The sequence below is a fragment of the Poromitra crassiceps genome (assembly GCF_964638095.1).
Source record: "Poromitra crassiceps genome assembly, chromosome: 11".
Classification (NCBI taxonomy): Eukaryota; Metazoa; Chordata; class Actinopteri; order Beryciformes; family Melamphaidae; genus Poromitra; species Poromitra crassiceps.
In genome coordinates, this window is record NC_139643.1 from 20774403 (window position 1) to 20793148 (window position 18746).

Below are 18746 nucleotides of genomic sequence, written 5' to 3' on the forward strand. Positions count from 1 at the left end.
CGCTACCAGTGAGTTTCAGCGGTGAAAAAGGCCCATTGACTTAAACATGCGAACAGAAAGGACCAGAACCAAGATTCCAACCCATGAGACAAGTTAACATGCCAAAATAAGTGAGTCATTTTGTTGAAAAGCCTAGTAGCTAAATAATCCCACAATGCCGGTTGCAATAGACTACTTGCACAACTCCACTACTTCCTGAAATGAGTAGGGCATACTGGTTTCCTGTCCTACACTATTGGATGAACTGATTAATGTCAGGTGTGCCTGACTGCTGCAGTCACAACAGTGATCAGGCACACCTGACATTAATCAGTTCATCCAATAGTGGAGGACAGGAAACCAATGCCCTACTCATTTCAGGAAGTAGTGGAGTTGTGCAAGTAGTCCCTTGTAGCCGGTTTAAGACCCGGATAGACCTGCCACCTCCAACAGTCGCATAGCATTAAGATGTCACTAAGGCTTCAAAAATGAAAATAAACCCAAAGTGTGTATACATTTTTTATTTTTGTTTTAGTACAACAGTTCAAGTCAACTAGTTACTGTATATATTGAGATGCCAAAGTGTATAGCTCGTCTGCAAGACCCCTGTTCCAGTGATGTTCAATATGGTTTCCAGTGATGTTCAATATGGTGTCCATTTACGTGTCGGGCAAAGTTAATCACAGCAACAAGTAATGTGCTTAGAGATAAAACTCCCATTTTTACAAAAAGTCAAATGTCAGCACAACCATGTTCTTCAGGAGCCTAGCACGTTCTGGGTAGCAAAGCTGCACTAAACACCTGCACCTAAAAACAGCAAACACCTTTAAATCAGACTGTGTGCTACTTTTTCCACATAAGTGCCACGGACAGGTGTGGTTCACAAGGACATTTCCAAAACGCACCATGAAATAGGCAAAGATAAAAGAGCTATGCATAGAAACATGCACGGATAAGTACACACTGCTAATTCTCAAAGGGCAGAAGCTGCATTGATAAGCGGTAAGACATTTTTTTATGGATTAAGACTCAACAAGGGTGGTTGGGGATGAGCCACATGTAAAAGCAGTGCAAGTACACTTATAGCAGGAGAAGTGGAAAAAGTCACAAAGTGGAACTTGAGATTTATTTCAAAAGAGGTGGGTAGTGAACACAACAAAAATACTGGCCATCAAACAAAAAATAAATCAATCTTTGTATACGTAAAAAAGCCTATACAATCCCCGTGTGAAGTTCAGTCTTCTGAAGTGCCCTCTGTGCCCTCTTTGGTTTCCTTGGCCTTCCTTCCTTGAACCTCTTCCAACTTCTTGTCCTATAAAAAACAAAATTAAAGATTAGGTTGTCAACATGCTAGCAACAAGAACCTGCGAGCGCATCCATTCGACACCAGCCAAAAACAACAAACCTTCTCCTTGAACTTCTCATTCATGGCTGCCTTGATTGCCGTGCGGTTCTCTTTGTTGGCCTCCATCTTTTGATTGAGCTTCTCCTCGGCCATCTTGCTGAAGTTGTTGTTCTCCTCCATAGCTTTCTGCTGCACTGCCTTTTCACGCTCACGCTTCTCAGCCAAGTGCTTCAGAACCTCCGCCTCATGGTTCTGGGAAAAATAAATACATTTTACAACTCTGATACAATCAGATGACTTATGACGACCGCTTTGAGGTGGTAAAACGCGAAGTAAAGCAGGTGTAACCAATAACATTAATGAGGGCCCTGGCACACCTAAATGGAACCATCATTAATGGTATTACCGTAGTTGCACCTGCTTTACCACCTCAAAAACGGTTGCTGTGAAATGAGTCTAAATTATATTTGTACTAGCACATTTATATGTCCAGGTATCTATAGGACCATAAATAATCCCTCTGGTACATAATGTTACTAAAAAAACCTTTCCCACCTTGCGCCTCTCCTCGGCAGCCTCCAGCTTCCTCTGGATCTCCTCCAGAGAGACATCCTTCTTCTTGGGAGGAGACAGGGGGAACTCACCGGACTCTTCGGCAGGAGCAGCCAGGATCACCTCAAAAGCTTGGCCAGAGGCCCGCTTGTCAAGCTCCTTAACCTGAATATCTGAAGAGACAAAAGAGTAAACAATGCATTGCCTCAGCTTGAAGCAGTAGTCTGCATGATTCAGGGCTGCAACGAACGATTTCATTTATCCATTATTTTCTCCACTAATCGATTAGGTCTAAAATTTCACAATGGTGAAAAATGTTCACTTTTCCCCCCAAAGCCCAAGATGACCTCCTCAAATGTCTTATTTTGTCCTGACCAACAGCCCAAATATCAGTTTACTGTCATAGAAGACTAAAGAAACCAGAAATATTCACATTTAAGAAGCTGGAACAAGATAACGTTTATTTATTTTTTCTTAAAAAGTTACTTTAAAAAAATAGGATAAGTAGTCTGATTTTGTGGTGAATTTTCTGTTTGACTAATCATAGCAGCTCTTCATTAAACATTAACAGATGACTCACCATCAGCGGTTGCCATCTTTACAGAGTGCTGCAGGTCAATATACCTGTAGAGGAAGCATAGCAAAAACATCAGTTTTCTTTGATACACACTCCCTGATGAAGACAGCAGGTGCCAAAAATACAGAGTACTAACGCCCTCTAGCGGACCTTTCACCCCACCATTTCCCATGAAACCACCTCCAGTAAATAGAGTATTCAGTACCCGAAACATGTCGCACTAGCGACATCCCTTGGCCGTCTTCAGCACTGCAAGCAACCACCGCCCCATCAATCCCATCCACACAAAACGCACAGGCACTCAACATGACTGCATGGTACATTGACCATTGTTCATCTTTGGCATTGCGGCAGACATGACATTCAGTTCAATCCAAATCAAGCTCGAGTCACTGTCTTCAGCCGACTACCGTCGTGTTAACCGTTAACGACCGACAAGCCACCATATTTGTTGAGACAAAGGCTGTGATCCGGGCGGGTACAGCAGGCAGTGCCAGGTGCACAAAGGCCTGTAGCCTCTCCTACCAACACGCACAATTCAAAATCTGGCATAGCAGTGAGTAGTAACGAGCATGATGTCTGTGGGGTGGGTGAGGGGGGGGGGTCTACGGTCTACAGGGAACACCTGTTCCTGCACCATGTGTCTCAGCCGCAGGGGGTTTGATGAGAAACAGTTCACCACCACTACACAAAGGATGGCTGAGAGACTACAACACGAGCAAGATAACCATCTTGTGCCCAAACGCGTCAATGATAACAGGTGCGTCAATCCACAAATAACATTCGGCAGAGCCCCTGAATTGAACGTGGTTTTTAAGTGCTGCCCTACACCTCGCCCCATATCAAACTAACTGAGGCACATGGGTTGGAAGACAACCTTTTGTCTGGCATTTATTCAATCCAATATATGCCCACAGTGACTTAAAAGCATTAACAAGTCGACATTGAGTCAGCCTGCATAGTTCTGGTTGCGGTTAAGGAGTCAGTTTCAGCTGGTCTCATTAACGCGCATCACAAGCAGGCTGAAACAAAGGCGCTTTGACAGCAGCAACGTGACGGGCGGCTGCAAACAAAGACGCTCCTTCATCCAAATAACCTCACGTTAACCCTCTGCTCCGATAGAGGTGCATTTAAATCAAGAGGGTGAAGCCAGGACAAAACGTTAATATCGTTGCCTTCAACCAACATTACCGAGGTAAAACTCCCCCTCCCCTCCCTGTCTAGCCATGTCTGTCTCGTCTGTGCCCGCTGTGCCAGTGTCACTTTCTCCAGCCATACATACAATAGGCTAACAACGCTCACCGCCAAACAGTCACCATGTCATCAGAACACCGGGGTAAATAAGCCGCGTTACCGTTTGGACCACCTCGTTAAAATACATCCACACGAACAAAAGCCTTCAGGTCAAGCTGGGTTCAAGATGCAACAAGCCGTCAGTCATCCCGTTAGCTCACATGCTACATTAGCAGAGACGCCACACGCACTGATTCACCAATACAAAAAAAAACCCAGCATGGGTGAATATTCGCTATAAATCACGGCAAGATAACAAAAGTAAACAAGTTGTGTTGTTCGCAATCCGTCACAGCCTCGTGAAATCGTCCATGTTCCTCCTCCTGTGAGACTGAGAAATATTCCATGAACAGATGCTGTGTGTCACACCCACCTTCAGAGCTGTGGATGCTGCTGTCTGTCTTCTCTGTGCCACACGCTGCCTGCCGCGAGTTCTCTGCGCGAGCACAGCAAGCGCGCGCCCATAAATGGACCCATGCGGGGGACGTCACAGCGCTCACTGCAAGCCCATTGGTTGTCGTCGCCTCACTTCCCCGGCGCCCCTGGTACTTGTAGTTTTTGTGACTACTAGACGTTTGAGTTCAACAGATGATGACCAATGTGCGTCAAATAGCCTGCTGCATGAGTCAGTCCACTGTTTATAGTTATAACGAACAGCAAAGGTAAAGCATAAATCTAGGCCAGTGATGATCAATCTTTTTCCATATCTATCTAGGACCCCTAATTTAGTCCACATTAGAACCAATTAGACAGTCCCCCATTCAGATTTGGTCTCAGAACCAAATATGAGAATATTTTTTAGATATGATTTTGTCCAGAATTACAAGACTATCTCAGAGTCAGAGTCAGAGTCAGTTTATTTACCATTTGCAGTCGAAACTACATTGGAATTGGGGTGCAAGAGCTTAAAACATAGACACATATATGACAGGTCATGACAACATAAAATAGCATAAAAAGACAGACAATAAAAAGGTTTAAAAAGTAAATAAGATAAAATAAAACAATAAAATGAGACAGGTACATCTGTGGATAAAGGCCCGAGTCATCCCGCTCACTTATTAAAGTGCAGGAACAAAGTGCACAATCAGACATAAAGTGCACAGTAGTAAAGTGCCTAAGCAAGGATCAAATTGCATGATAAACCAGTATAAGACATCTTATACAAAAGAAAATAACAGAAAAAAAGAAAAGTCTAGGTGTCTAGATGGTCTAGACAAAACAGAGATCTACCGTTTAGATTTGTGATCGTTCAAACTACGCACAGCACTCGGGTAAAAGCTTCTCGCAAAGCGAGTGGTGGAGCATTTAATGGAGCGGTAGCGTCTACCCAGAGGGAGTAACTCAAAAAGACTGGCGGCCGGGTGACCTGCAGGGTCCCTGATAATGCTGGAGGCCCGGGACAAAAGTCTGGAGCTATAGAGCTCTTCTAGAGCCGGCAGGTTGGCACCAGTTATCTTGCGGGCAAGGCGCACTACCCTATTTAAGGATTTTCGCAAATTTTTATTTAAAGATTCCTACCTTTTCTCTCCAAGAATCTAGACAAAGGCCTATGTGCTCAACTTATAGTAAGAGGCTGAATAAAACACAACTAGAAATTCACTTGCTTCAAATGCTAATTTCTAGGGTGGAGACGATGCGCCATGGGCAGGCTTGGGAAGTGATTACAATATGTCATCTGGCCACTTGGATAATTACACAATATACAATAAATGCATTTTAAATTGTAATCCTGACAGGGACTGCAGTAAAAAAAAAAAAAAAAAAGTGTCCTGATTACAGTGCACTGTCAATATTGACTCTCTTTATTGTCTACTTTATGTTTGATATCATAGGTGCAAATAAATAAAGTCTGGAAAAACCTAGAACCTTGGAGAAAACAAAACACACATGCACCCCAAAAATAAATGACTAGAAACCAGATAATAGTGCATTGTATTCATGCCCCCTGCCTCCTAGTCTCTCTCTCTCTTTCTGTGTGTGTGTGTGTGTGTGTGTGTGTGTGTGTGTGTGTGTGTGTGTGTGTGTGTGTGTGTGCGTGTGCGTGTGCGTGTGCGTGTGCGTGTGTGTGTGTGTGTGATTGCAGGATTGGAGCCTGGTGTGCTGGAGATGGCATCACAGCTGCACACAATTGCCAATCAACTCTGCCTATATAAGCTCCAGCTCCACATTCAGTCTTCGCCGGATTATGGACTTGCAACCAGTTAGTCGCTCCAGTCTAAAAACGCTGTCTTTTAAGATCCTACAAATCCTGTTCAGTTCTGCCTACCTGTTCTAACCTGTTCCTGTCTCTGCTCAGATCACCATCGGACTTGACTCCAGCCTGCTCCTCTTCCTCTGCCAGCCAGCCTACCTGCCAGCTGCATCTGGCACATGCCACTCCTGAACATTTATTAAAACACCCTGTTACCTTGCAATTGCCTCAGCCTCTGCTTCTGCATTTGTCCGCTCACCCTGGCTTAACAGTATTCAGAAGATGGAAATATTATTGTTATTGTATTATGAATGAGAAACAGGCGACACTAGATTGGCTGAAAGTCTGCTGCACTCAACACATGAAGTCTGAAATGAGCATTACAGAGCTGTTCTTTGGAAAAACGTCCTGAGGAGCATATCCCCGGACTCCATAGTCAAATGCAGGGAATGTTCAAAAGTAACAAAGTAATCAGTTACATTACTTTTATATTGTGATACTTGGATTATGTTACTGATTACAATTTTTAACATGTAATTAGTAATTGTATTGGATTACATTTTTAAAGTAACCCTCCCAACCCTGGCCATGGCATCTGCACACTTTTTTTGGGGGGGGAGGGTGTGACCAAACTCATGCCGAAATTTGGCACTGCACTCTGTCGGGTCCCCAGCAGTGCACCCACCAAGTTATAAGTCGATCAGATGAACGGTGCTCTGTATCTTTCGTGGCGTCTCCTCCTGCATGTTTGATACGGTCCTCCGATAAAGCAGAAGAGTCCTTGATGTAGCCCAGACTATTTAATTCAGCGCTATTTTGATCTTAAAGTTATTCTGACAGCTCACTGTTACTTTGTTTTTGTGTGATGCCGTGCTCTGAATATTTCAAAGCTCAGGGGTTACAGTTCAATCTATTTCTGCTGTTGTCACGTCGATGTCTTTTTATGTCTGACTTTTGTTTTGGGAGAAATTGTTGTTTGATGAAGACACGTTGACTGGGATGTTTTGGCTCAGAGAGACGCGATCAGTCCACACTGACAGTGCACATTCTCTGCTCTGTGGAACCTCCTCTTCTCTCTCTTCCCCCTCAGGTCACTGAATGAAGCCCTGGCTGGATCGACTGGATGCTTCCAGACAGCCTGTAGACTGGCTGGATCGACTGGATGCTTCCAGACAGCCTGTAGACTGGCTGGATTGACTGGATGCTTCCAGACAGCCTGTAGACTGGCTGGATCGACTGGATGCTTCCAGACAGCCTGTAGACTGGCTGGATCGACTGGATGCTTCCAGACAGCCTGTAGACTGGTTGGATTGACTGGATGCTTCCAGACAGCCTGTAGACTGGCTGGATCGACTGGATGCTTCCAGACAGCATGTAGACTGGTTGGATCGACTGGATGCTTCCAGACAGCCTGTAGACTGGCTGGATCGACTGGATGCTTCCAGACAGCCTGTAGACTGGCTGGATCGACTGGATGCTTCCAGACAGCCTGTAGACTGGCTGGATCGACTGGATGCTTCCAGACAGCCTGTAGACTGGCTGGATCGACTGGATGCTTCCAGACAGCCTGTAGACTGGTTGGATTGACTGGATGCTTCCAGACAGCCTGTAGACTGGCTGGATTGACTGGATGCTTCCAGACAGCCTGTAGACTGGTTGGATTGACTGGATGCTTCCAGACAGCCTGTAGACTGGTTGGATTGACTGGATGCTTCCAGACAGCATGTAGACTGGTTGGATTGACTGGATGCTTCCAGACAGCCTGTAGACTGGTTGGATTGACTGGATGCTTCCAGACAGCCTGTAGACTGGTTGGATTGACTGGATGCTTCCAGACAGCCTGTAGACTGGCTGGATTGACTGGATGCTTCCAGACAGCCTGTAGACTGGTTGGATTGACTGGATGCTTCCAGACAGCCTGTAGACTGGCTGTAGAATCAGGAGAGTCCATATACCGTAACAGGGATACTCAACTTGCTTTGCCCAGGCGTCACTTTTGCCAAATGACAGGAGGCCAGGGGCCAGTTAATGAACAAACATTAATCATATTAATTTTTCTGTAGGTTGGTTACATTCTAGCAGCCATTACTAGAAAGATTTGCGGCTCAGAAATAAACATAATTATCCACAGTCAGAATTGGTTGCCATTGATTCTTTTATTTATTACATCATATCATGGTTGTATTGAATCGTGAACCACTTATCGTGTATTGAATCATATCACATCATATCATATAATTTGTAGCATATTGTATCCATTACATCATTTATAAGGTATCATTCATATTGTATTGCATTGTCTCATTCATATTGCATTGTATTGTTATTGCAATGCATCGTATCAATCATTCATATCCTATTTTATCCATGACATTGTTCATATTGTATTGTATTGTATCATATTGACCGTGTTGTTCGTATCATATCATGAGATAAGTATATCGCCCCATCGCTAATATCCATAGAGTATAGTTTGCTGTTCAAACATGACTCAGCCATGCCTGCCGTTCATATTCACTTCATATTTGTCTTCAGAGTGTTGTTTACCTCTCAAAGTGTCCTGCTGTCACGTATCCACAGTCCTGACTGGACTCTCTGTAGAGAGCAGGAGCAGATGGTGTCCGCGGACTGCCAGCATCAGTCTCCCCCAACATGCACTGACTGACTGTGTCTCTGCTGTGAACAGGACAAAGACAACATGCACTGACTGACTGTCTCTGCTGTGAACAGGACAAAGACAATATGCACTGACTGACTGTGTCTCTGCTGTGAACAGGACAAAGACAACATGCACTGACTGACTGTGTCTCTACTGTGAACAGGACAAAGACAACATGCACTGACTGACTGTCTCTGCTGTGAACAGGACAAAGACAACATGCACTGACTGACTGTCTCTGCTGTGAACAGGACAAAGACAACATGCACTGACTGACTGTCTCTGCTGTGAACAGGACAAAGACAACATGCACTGACTGACTGTCTCTGCTGTGAACAGGACAAAGACAACATGCACTGACTGACTGTGTCTCTGCTGTGAACAGGACAAAGACAACATGCACTGACTGACTGACTGACTGTGTCTCTGCTGTGAACAGGACAAAGACAACATGCACTGACTGACTGTGTCTCTGCTGCGAACAGGGCAAAGACAACATGCACTGACTGACTGTGTCTCTGCTGTGAACAGGACAAAGACAACATGCACTGACTGACTGTGTCTCTGCTGTGAACAGGACAAAGACAACATGCACTGACTGACTGTGTCTCTGCTGTGAACAGGACAAAGACAACATGCACTGACTGACTGTGTCTCTGCTGTGAACAGGACAAAGACAACATGCACTGACTGACTGACTGACTGACTGACTGTGTCTCTGCTGTGAACAGGACAAAGACAACATGCACTGACTGACTGTGTCTCTGCTGCAAACAGGACAAAGACAACATGCACTGACTGACTGTGTCTCTACTGTGAACAGGACAAAGACAACATGCACTGACTGACTGTGTCTCTACTGTGAACAGGACAAAGACAACATGCACTGACTGACTGTGTCTCTGCTGTGAACAGGACAAAGACAACATGCACTGACTGACTGTGTCTCTGCTGTGAACAGGACAAAGACAACATGCACTGACTGACTGTGTCTCTGCTGCAAACAGGACAAAGACAACATGCACTGACTGACTGTGTCTCTACTGTGAACAGGACAAAGACAACATGCACTGACTGTGTCTCTGCTGTGAACAGGACAAAGACAACATGCACTGACTGACTGTGCCTCTGCTGCAAACAGGACAAAGACAACATGCACTGACTGACTGTGTCTCTGCTGTGAACAGGACAAAGACAACATGCACTGACTGACTGTGTCTCTGCTGTGAACAGGACAAAGACAACATGCACTGACTGACTGTGTCTCTACTGTGAACAGGACAAAGACAACATGCACTGACTGACTGTGTCTCTACTGTGAACAGGACAAAGACAACATGCACTGACTGACTGTGTCTCTGCTGTGAACAGGACAAAGACAACATGCACTGACTGACTGTGTCTCTGCTGTGAACAGGACAAAGACAACATGCACTGACTGACTGTGTCTCTACTGTGAACAGGACAAAGACAACATGCACTGACTGACTGTGTCTCTGCTGTGAACAGGACAAAGACAACATGCACTGACTGACTGTGTCTCTACTGTGAACAGGACAAAGACAACATGCACTGACTGACTGTGTCTCTGCTGTGAACAGGACAAAGACAACATGCACTGACTGTGTCTCTGCTGCGAACAGGACAAAGATGGCAAACATGACGAGATGGGCAGGGCTGATGGAGGCTGTCAGCACAGCACCCGCCAAAAAGTGCAGATGTGTGTGTGCCTGCGTGCGTGTGTGTGTGTGTGTGTGTGTGTGTGTATTCTTTTCGTATCTCTGCCCCGACACATCCAGTCCCTTGTGGCTACGACTTAGAGAATCAATTTTCTTTTGGTATTCGTGTCATTTGCTGTCTAAACTTTTCCAAAACATTTCCCCCAGAGAAAATGATTCAGTCCAATTCTATCATCAAGCGGCTCAGTAGTTAGCAGCACCTCACAGCAAGAAGGTCGTGGGTTCGAACCCCCTGTCCATCCCAGCCCGGGTCCTTATGCGGAGTTTGCATGCATGGAGTTTGCATTGGTGTATTAACGTATTAACAGCATGAAGACTTCAACGCCTTGTGTGATAAAAGAGAGGACAACCGGTCGCATGGTGAGGAACACAGTGGGGGTGTTCTTCTCGTATGGATCAGCTTCTGTGAGGGACCCCTCCCTGCGTGACAGTGGCTCTCCTTTCTGAAGCACTCAGCCATGGCCCTGCCCTGTATGCTGTGGCTGGAGCTGGAAGCATGACCCATTTCTTCATGCACACAAACACTGGGCCATTTTCACTGCCCTTCCCTTCCCCTCCACTCCTAACCTTGCTTGCAAGATGGATAACCTGGTTACTCCACTCCCCCCTCCCCTGCGATATTTACCACCTTCATTGTGATCCAAGCTAATACGGTTCTTATTTCTCGCTCCTCCCTCACCGCCGCTGGCTAATGTAGCGCCGATTTATGAGAAACAGTAAAAGCATTTTTGTAAATATTGCATGTAAGATGAATGATACAGTGTGTCTTCTGTCGCCATGACGCAAAATCTACAGGCCACTGGAAATGTTATGCAACTGTGGGTTACGTAATAGCCAACTCTGCTGCTCTCATCTCTGGGAGGCTGGAGGCTGTCAAGACGTGCTTTCAGCATCCCTGCCCCCACCTCCCCAGTTAGGCTCTCAGCCATGTGTGCGCACGTGTGTGTGTGTGTGTGTGTGTGTGTGTGTGTGTGTGGGTGTGTGTGTGTGTGTGTGTGTGGGTGTGTGTGTGTGTGTGTGTGTGGGTGTGTGTGCGCGTGGGTGTGTGTGCGCGCACGTGTGTGTGTATGTGTGTGTGTGTGTGTGTGTGTGTGTGTCTGTGATTGCTTTTCACGTGTAGAATATGGTTCTGCTTTTCATGTGGGACAATGGGACATTGTCTGTCTAAAATTGGATAACAATCTAGAAGGACACTCAGAGAGGGCAGACCGCCACCAAAGCCAATAATGCTATGAGATATGCAAATTCCCTGAGTGAAATCGGATCCGTCCCAAAATGTAATGGGTTCTTCATTGGCCCACGCTCCCTCCTTCCACAAAGTTTCATCAAAATCGGCCTAGTAGTTTTTCTGTAATCCTGCTGATAGACAGACAGACAGACAGACAGACAAACAGACAGACGGCACAAAACAAATTGGAAATATGTTGGCTTACAATACCTTGCCTTATAATTGCCATTCCCCCCCCCCCCCCCACTCTCCCGATTTTTTACCTGATTTTTATCCCCCATTAGTGCTAGTTTAATTTATTTATCCCTCTGCCGATCTGGGGAGAGCCGAACTGGCTCCATGCTCCCTCCGAGACATGGGCAGTTAACCAGCCGCTTCTTTTCACCTGACAGAGGAAGCTTCACCGGTAGGACATAGCACGTGGGAGGTTCGCGCTATTCCAACCAGTTCCCCTCCCTCTGAACAGGCGCCCTTAACAACCAGAGGAGGAACCACATTAGCAACCAGGATATTGCATGTTTTGGTGAAGGGGGTTCCTATAGGAAGGAAACCCCAGGGAGGCACGGGGATAACATGCAAACTCCACACAGAAAGGCCCTTTTGGGCGGTGGGCACTCGAGGACATGCAGACGGGCACGTCCTTGAGCTAAATTTCCATTTAACCCTTGATCATAATAATAATCATTCATGATCATAATCATCATCACCACTGTCATCAACATTATTTGTACTGCACTTTTGGAAAACCATTTTACAAAGTGCAATCAAATACTGAAATAGCAAACATCACACTCATCAAAATAAATCAAAACAAACAAAAATAAGAAAGCACAATAAGATTTAAAAAAGTTTTAGAAAAAAGTGTTTATTTATTGATTTAAAGAAATTACTTCTATTACTATTACTAAAACACATTACATAAGCAACTATATAAAATAATGCTTTAGCATGTATTTAATGGTCATTACATGAAATAAGCAATTAAAAGATGATTGATTGCACCATTTAGTCGCAGAATAACTGGAATGAGAGATAACTTTAATGGGGCATGTCCAGATTCTGTACAGTGTCATGGTAGGCTAATTGTGGCAAAGATAGACTTAATTAATAATCAGTTAAACTGAATAATGATCTCAACTCTCTGGCTCCCTAGTTGACCTGCGTCATATCTTCTATGTTAGCAACTGAAGCGTAAACATATATTACAGAGGCTACACAGGCCGACGACACTGCTCAGACAACAAACAATCTGATTTAGGCTATTATAAAATGCCAGCGCATGTGCTGTCTTACCATAGAAAGCCAGGGCAGCCTCCATCATCAAGGTCTAGTGGAGAATTGGCTGTGTGCAAATCATGTCTAAATATAACAAGCAAAGTAGACAAAGAGATAGCTGGAAAATGTTGCTGTGGTGTGGCTGTAGGTCATAAACGAGAGTCTGATGAGGTCACTTAGATTTGTTCTATTTTACTATTAAAGTTATAATAACGCAATTTTTTATGCAATAATGCAAAAAAATAAATATTAAAAAGATCTTCATACTTTGGATAAAGCAAATTACCCATGGGTTAATGTCAGTGTGAGAGGGTTAAGCAAACCCTACTATATGCTCATCAGATATATTTACAACAATTGTACTAGTGAAATAAATGAACCATATAGGTATTCAATTATGTTGAGCACAGGGCTTTGGGCATTTTGTCTTTATTTGATGACCACTCTTCTTCTACAGCTGATGACCTGTGTGCTACGTCACATGAAACATCATCATGACCACTCTTCTTCTACAGCTGACCACCTGTGTGCTACGTCACATGAAACATCATGATGACCACTCTTCTTCTACAGCTGATGACCTGTGTGCTACGTCACATGAAACATCATCATGACCACTCTTCTTCTACAGCTGATGACCTGTGTGCTACGTCACATGAAACATCATGATGACCACTCTTCTTCTACAGCTGATGACCTGTGTGCTACGTCACATGAAACATCATCATGACCACTCTTCTTCTACAGCTGATGACCTGTGTGCTACGTCACATGAAACATCATGATGACCACTCTTCTTCTACAGCTGATGACCTGTGTGCTACGTCACATGAAACATCATGATGACCACTCTTCTTCTACAGCTGATGACCTGTGTGCTACGTCACATGAAACATCATCATGACCACTCTTCTTCTACAGCTGATGACCTGTGTGCTACGTCACATGAAACATCATCATGACCACTCTTCTTCTACAGCTGATGACCTGTGTGCTACGTCACATGAAACATCATCATGACCACTCTTCTTCTACAGCTGACCACCTGTGTGCTACGTCACATGAAACATCATCATGACCACTCTTCTTCTACAGCTGATGACCTGTGTGCTACGTCACATGAAACATCATCATGACCACTCTTCTTCTACAGCTGATGACCTGTGTGCTACGTCACATGAAACATCATCATGACCACTCTTCTTCTACAGCTGATGACCTGTGTGCTACGTCACATGAAACATCATCATGACCACTCTTCTTCTACAGCTGACTACCTGTGTGCTACGTCACATGAAACATCATGATGACCACTCTTCTTCTACAGCTGATGACCTGTGTGCTACGTCACATGAAACATCATGATGACCACTCTTCTTCTACAGCTGACTACCTGTGTGCTACGTCACATGAAACATCATGATGACCACTCTTCTTCTACAGCTGACCACCTGTGTGCTACGTCACATGAAACATCATGATGACCACTCTTCTTCTACAGCTGATGACCTGTGTGCTACGTCACATGAAACATCATGATGACCACTCTTCTTCTACAGCTGATGACCTGTGTGCTACGTCACATGAAACATCATGATGACCACTCTTCTTCTACAGCTGATGACCTGTGTGCTACGTCACATGAAACATCATGACCACTCTTCTTCTACAGCTGATGACCTGTGTGCTACATCACATGAAACATCATGATGACCACTCTTCTTCTACAGCTGATGACCTGTGTGCTACGTCACATGAAACATCATGACCACTCTTCTTCTACAGCTGACCACCTGTGTGCTACGTCACATGAAACATCATGATGACCACTCTTCTTCTACAGCTGATGACCTGTGTGCTACGTCACATGAAACATCATGATGACCACTCTTCTTCTACAGCTGATGACCTGTGTGCTACGTCACATGAAACATCATCATGACCACTCTTCTTCTACAGCTGATGACCTGTGTGCTACGTCACATGAAACATCATGATGACCACTCTTCTTCTACAGCTGATGACCTGTGTGCTACGTCACATGAAACATCATCATGACCACTCTTCTTCTACAGCTGATGACCTGTGTGCTACGTCACATGAAACATCATCATGACCACTCTTCTTCTACAGCTGACCACCTGTGTGCTACGTCACATGAAACATCATGATGACCACTCTTCTTCTACAGCTGACCACCTGTGTGCTACATCACATGAAACATCATGATGACCACTCTTCTTCTACAGCTGATGACCTGTGTGCTACGTCACATGAAACATCATGCCCACTCTTCTTCTACTGCTGACCACCTGTGTGCTACATCACATGAAACATCATGATGACCACTCTTCTTCTACAGCTGACCACCTGTGTGCTACGTCACATGAAACGTCACGATGACCACTCTCTTGCCATTTCCCTTTCATGGTCATGGTCAATTTGATAAAAAGTCGAGAACGTTCTTGTCACTGAACATGTGCTTTCCAGGCCCTCTAAATCAGTGGTTCTCAAACGTTTTCACCTCAAGGACCCCTAAATGGACACAAATTAGTCCACGGACCCCCATTTGATAAGATTTTGTCCCAGGGTCCCCCATCTCATAGGATTTGTGCATATAAAAAAGTATAAAAGGACAAAAAAACAAATACATGAGCTGACCTAGTGAGAGTTTGGGGTATTTTATCGAAGCTCCTCCTATAGCTGCTGACCCCTTGATGTCAGTGCGATTGCCCTGGTGTCGAGACTGGAACCTGCCTCATCATCATAAACTGCCCCCACCCATTCCCCTTCTGTCTGCCTCATTGCTCCATTCATTGATCCTATGGTCTCTGCTTTCTCACCGTCATCTAAGCAGTGTGTGTGTGTGTGTGTGTGTGTGTGTGTGTGTGTGTGTGCGTGTGTGTGTGTGTGTGTGTGTGTGTGCGTGCGTGCGCGTGTGTACGTGTGCATGTGTGTGTGAGAGAGAGGACAGCAGTGTGTGTCGACTGCGGGGAGGGGGGCAGCCGACCCGGAGAGAAACATCGATCCGTGGTTACTCTTCATTTTAAATGACTCGATCAATAATGTATGCGAGCAGCACTGAGGAGAATGGCATTTTTGTTTGCTTTGCCTCGTCAGCGCTTTTTTGAAGAAAGGACACGTTCATGTCTCAGTGTAACAACTTGGCCTTAACAGCTTTTCATTTTTGAATCAAATCTCACTCACTCACTCACTCATCCCATGGCCTAGAGGGCCGTAGGGGTGTCATGGTGGATGCTTGGACAGTCAAGGATCTCCATCGCTCACGGTCTTCAGCTGTTCTTAGCAGGGTTTGGAAGCTGCGGCCAGTCCATTCTTTGATGTTGTCCATCCAGGACTTTCTCTGCCTGCCTCTTCTCCGCTTTCCCTCTACTGTCCCCTGCAGGATGGTCTTTGACAGGGAGGTGTGTCTTGTGACATGGCCATACCAGGCCAGTTTGCGACGTTTTACTATTGACAATAGAGGTTCCTGGTCTCCAGCATGGGAGGTCACTAGCTGTCTAACATAGTCATTTGTCCGGTGTTCTTTATATGAAATATGTAGCATTCTTCTGTAGCATTTGCTTTCAAAGGACTGTATCCTATGCTCCGTGTCCGCTGTGAGTGTCCAGCTCTCACAGCCATAGAGTAATGTGGAGAGAACAAGTGACTTGTAAATGACTCACTCAATGACAAGTGACTTTGAATCAAATACTCTTGAATAAATAAATGAATTGTTGATCACAAAAAAAAGTAGAATCTTGAACACTTTTTTTATTGCCTCCACGAGCTGGGCAGGAGGTTATGTTTTCGCCCCCGTCTGTCTGTCTATCTGTCTGTCTCTACACTACAGGATTGGGGATTTAAGAGCAGGTACACAGACGTCTGTTCAGATGTGCATTTACTGCGGTGGTTGAATCCCCGATCCTGTCTGCCTGGGCTGGGCTATAGCAGCTAAATGCTAACTATGCTGAATGGGGAGAACGAGAGGATTTCCCACCATGCTGACCTACTGACCACGCGTCTATGACAACACACCACCTGAATGTATAGCAGGCTGGTGTGTGCGGGCCACTTTTGATGGTATTTTAAGCAACATCTAAGAAGAAATACATTTTGAAGAAGAAGAAAATGTGAAGCAGTCTTAGATGATAATAGGTTGATGTTGGTGCACATATTCCTGGTGGAGATCAATATTTCATGATGTTGTTGTAGCACTTGCATGTTCTGTTCCCGGCCCCCGGCACGGCCTATGGTGAAATGAGAGCATGGCCCACTTGGGAGAGCTTGGACACTTGGAGAAGAGGGTTGGTTGGGAGCAAGGAGAGGATAAAAAGACAGGCAGACAGACAGACAGACAGACAGACAGGCAGACGAAAGACAGACAGGCAGGCAGGCAGGCAGACAGACACACAGACAGACAGACCTGGAGGGAGAGCTGGAGGCAGGGAGCGCTCCCTGTTGAATCAGGGCTCGTTGGCATCACAGGTCTCCCTCTGGGAGCCGTGATGTCAGGCAGAGGCAGACAGGCAGCGAGACGAAAGGGCGAGGGGGAGACAAACAAAAGAGATGAGAGGGACGGGAGGGACGCCGCGGGGGACTGACAAAGACGACCCGCAGAGACGATGTCGACTACAGATGGCTGCTGCTGTGTCACGGCGAGCTAGTGTGCTGCTGGACCCAAGTGCAGACACACGGACACTGGAGACAAGGCTTGGAAATTAACCGAGGCTTTACGGGGCACGTCTCACAAACAGGGTACAAACGCTATAGCTAGAGGACAAAGGCTTGAGAAAACAAGACTTTGGTGAGACAGACAGGATTAGCTAATGCTAACAAACAAACAACAAGGACGGGGGATGACATGACAAGTTAACGAATGGACAAACTAGCCATGGCGACCACGACATGCCCTGGCCAATGTCCAGAGCACCTCCATTAAACAAGAGCTATGATGTCATATTTGTAGATGAGGTGGAAATACAGCAGGAGCTGTGTTTGTGCGCTGGCTAGCGCTATAGAGACACTGCATGAAATAGGCCACGCCCATCACGGGGCGCCAGTTTCACGCCAGTTAAAGTTTTTTTGTACTCCTGAGCAAAACAAGGAAGCCATTGAGAATTGGCGAGAAGAAAAATGTGGATCTAGCTGTCAAGAAGTAAGTTGCAACCATGCACGTGACATAGAATGCCAGGATTGGAGGGGGGGGGGGGTTCCGTTTCCCCCCGTCTTGGGCGTGGCTTCTGAATGACGACGCGTTACGCAGTGTCTCTATAATCATAATCCCAATCTGGATGATTAGTGTAATATCCTGATATTATCATAGCAACAATCCACTGGGACGAGCCAGATGTCTGGTATGCATGTGCTGTGACGGAGATGAGATGTTGTGGCCGACTGGCCCATGGATGGAAGTGTATCGGGTGCGGAAGCTGCTGGGTCTCTGCGGGCGGCCGGACCGGCTAACGGTGAATCCACTAGCCTGTTCTGCTGCAGAGGCAGAGGGCCTATGGATGAGATGGAATGGGGTCAGGGGCGGTCCTCCCTCACAGGAGAGACCAGAGAAGGGCTCTACAGTCGGTTACTGAGGCAGACAGAGGAACTAACCGTCACTGTACTTTCATCGGACTCTGTTATTATCGTCTAATATGTCTAATGTGTGTCAACCCTTTTCCTAATTTAGTCCACATTGTGGCCCCATTGAAGGACATTTTGTGTCTCAAACCCAAATCTGCACATTTGAATTCCATGACTATTGTAGGTAGAAAGATAACAGTGAAACTAGAAGTCATTCTGATATATTCTCTAATTGTTTGAACTTCTTGTCAATTATAGTGAAGGTTAACGATTCATCAGTTTCCTGATGAGACCCCCTGGAAGCCCCCTCAAGGACCCCTGGTGGTCC

General features: G+C 45.5%; 1 protein-coding gene across 1 annotated transcript; it reads right to left on the reverse strand.

The window, feature by feature from the left end:
- Positions 1-533: 533 nt before the first annotated feature.
- On the reverse strand, positions 534-4173 carry LOC310784683 (stathmin-like). The gene is made up of 5 exons (XM_083645712.1): positions 4120-4173; positions 2457-2500; positions 1880-2049; positions 1385-1576; positions 534-1291 (listed from the first exon to the last, which is right to left on the reverse strand). Exons 2-5 carry the CDS (start codon positions 2470-2472, stop codon positions 1214-1216), a joined length of 456 nt encoding a protein of 151 aa, XP_083501838.1. The 5' UTR covers positions 2473-2500; positions 4120-4173; the 3' UTR covers positions 534-1213.
- Between the last annotated feature and the right edge of the window lie 14573 nt (positions 4174-18746).

Coding starts and splice junctions, on each gene's coding strand:
- LOC310784683 (XM_083645712.1), bottom strand. Junction 1,577..1,879: donor CTGCCGAGGAGAGGCGCAAG/GTGGGAAAGGTT, acceptor TATTTTTCCCAG/AACCATGAGGCGGAGGTTCT. Junction 1,292..1,384: donor ATGAGAAGTTCAAGGAGAAG/GTTTGTTGTTTT, acceptor TGTTTTTTATAG/GACAAGAAGTTGGAAGAGGT.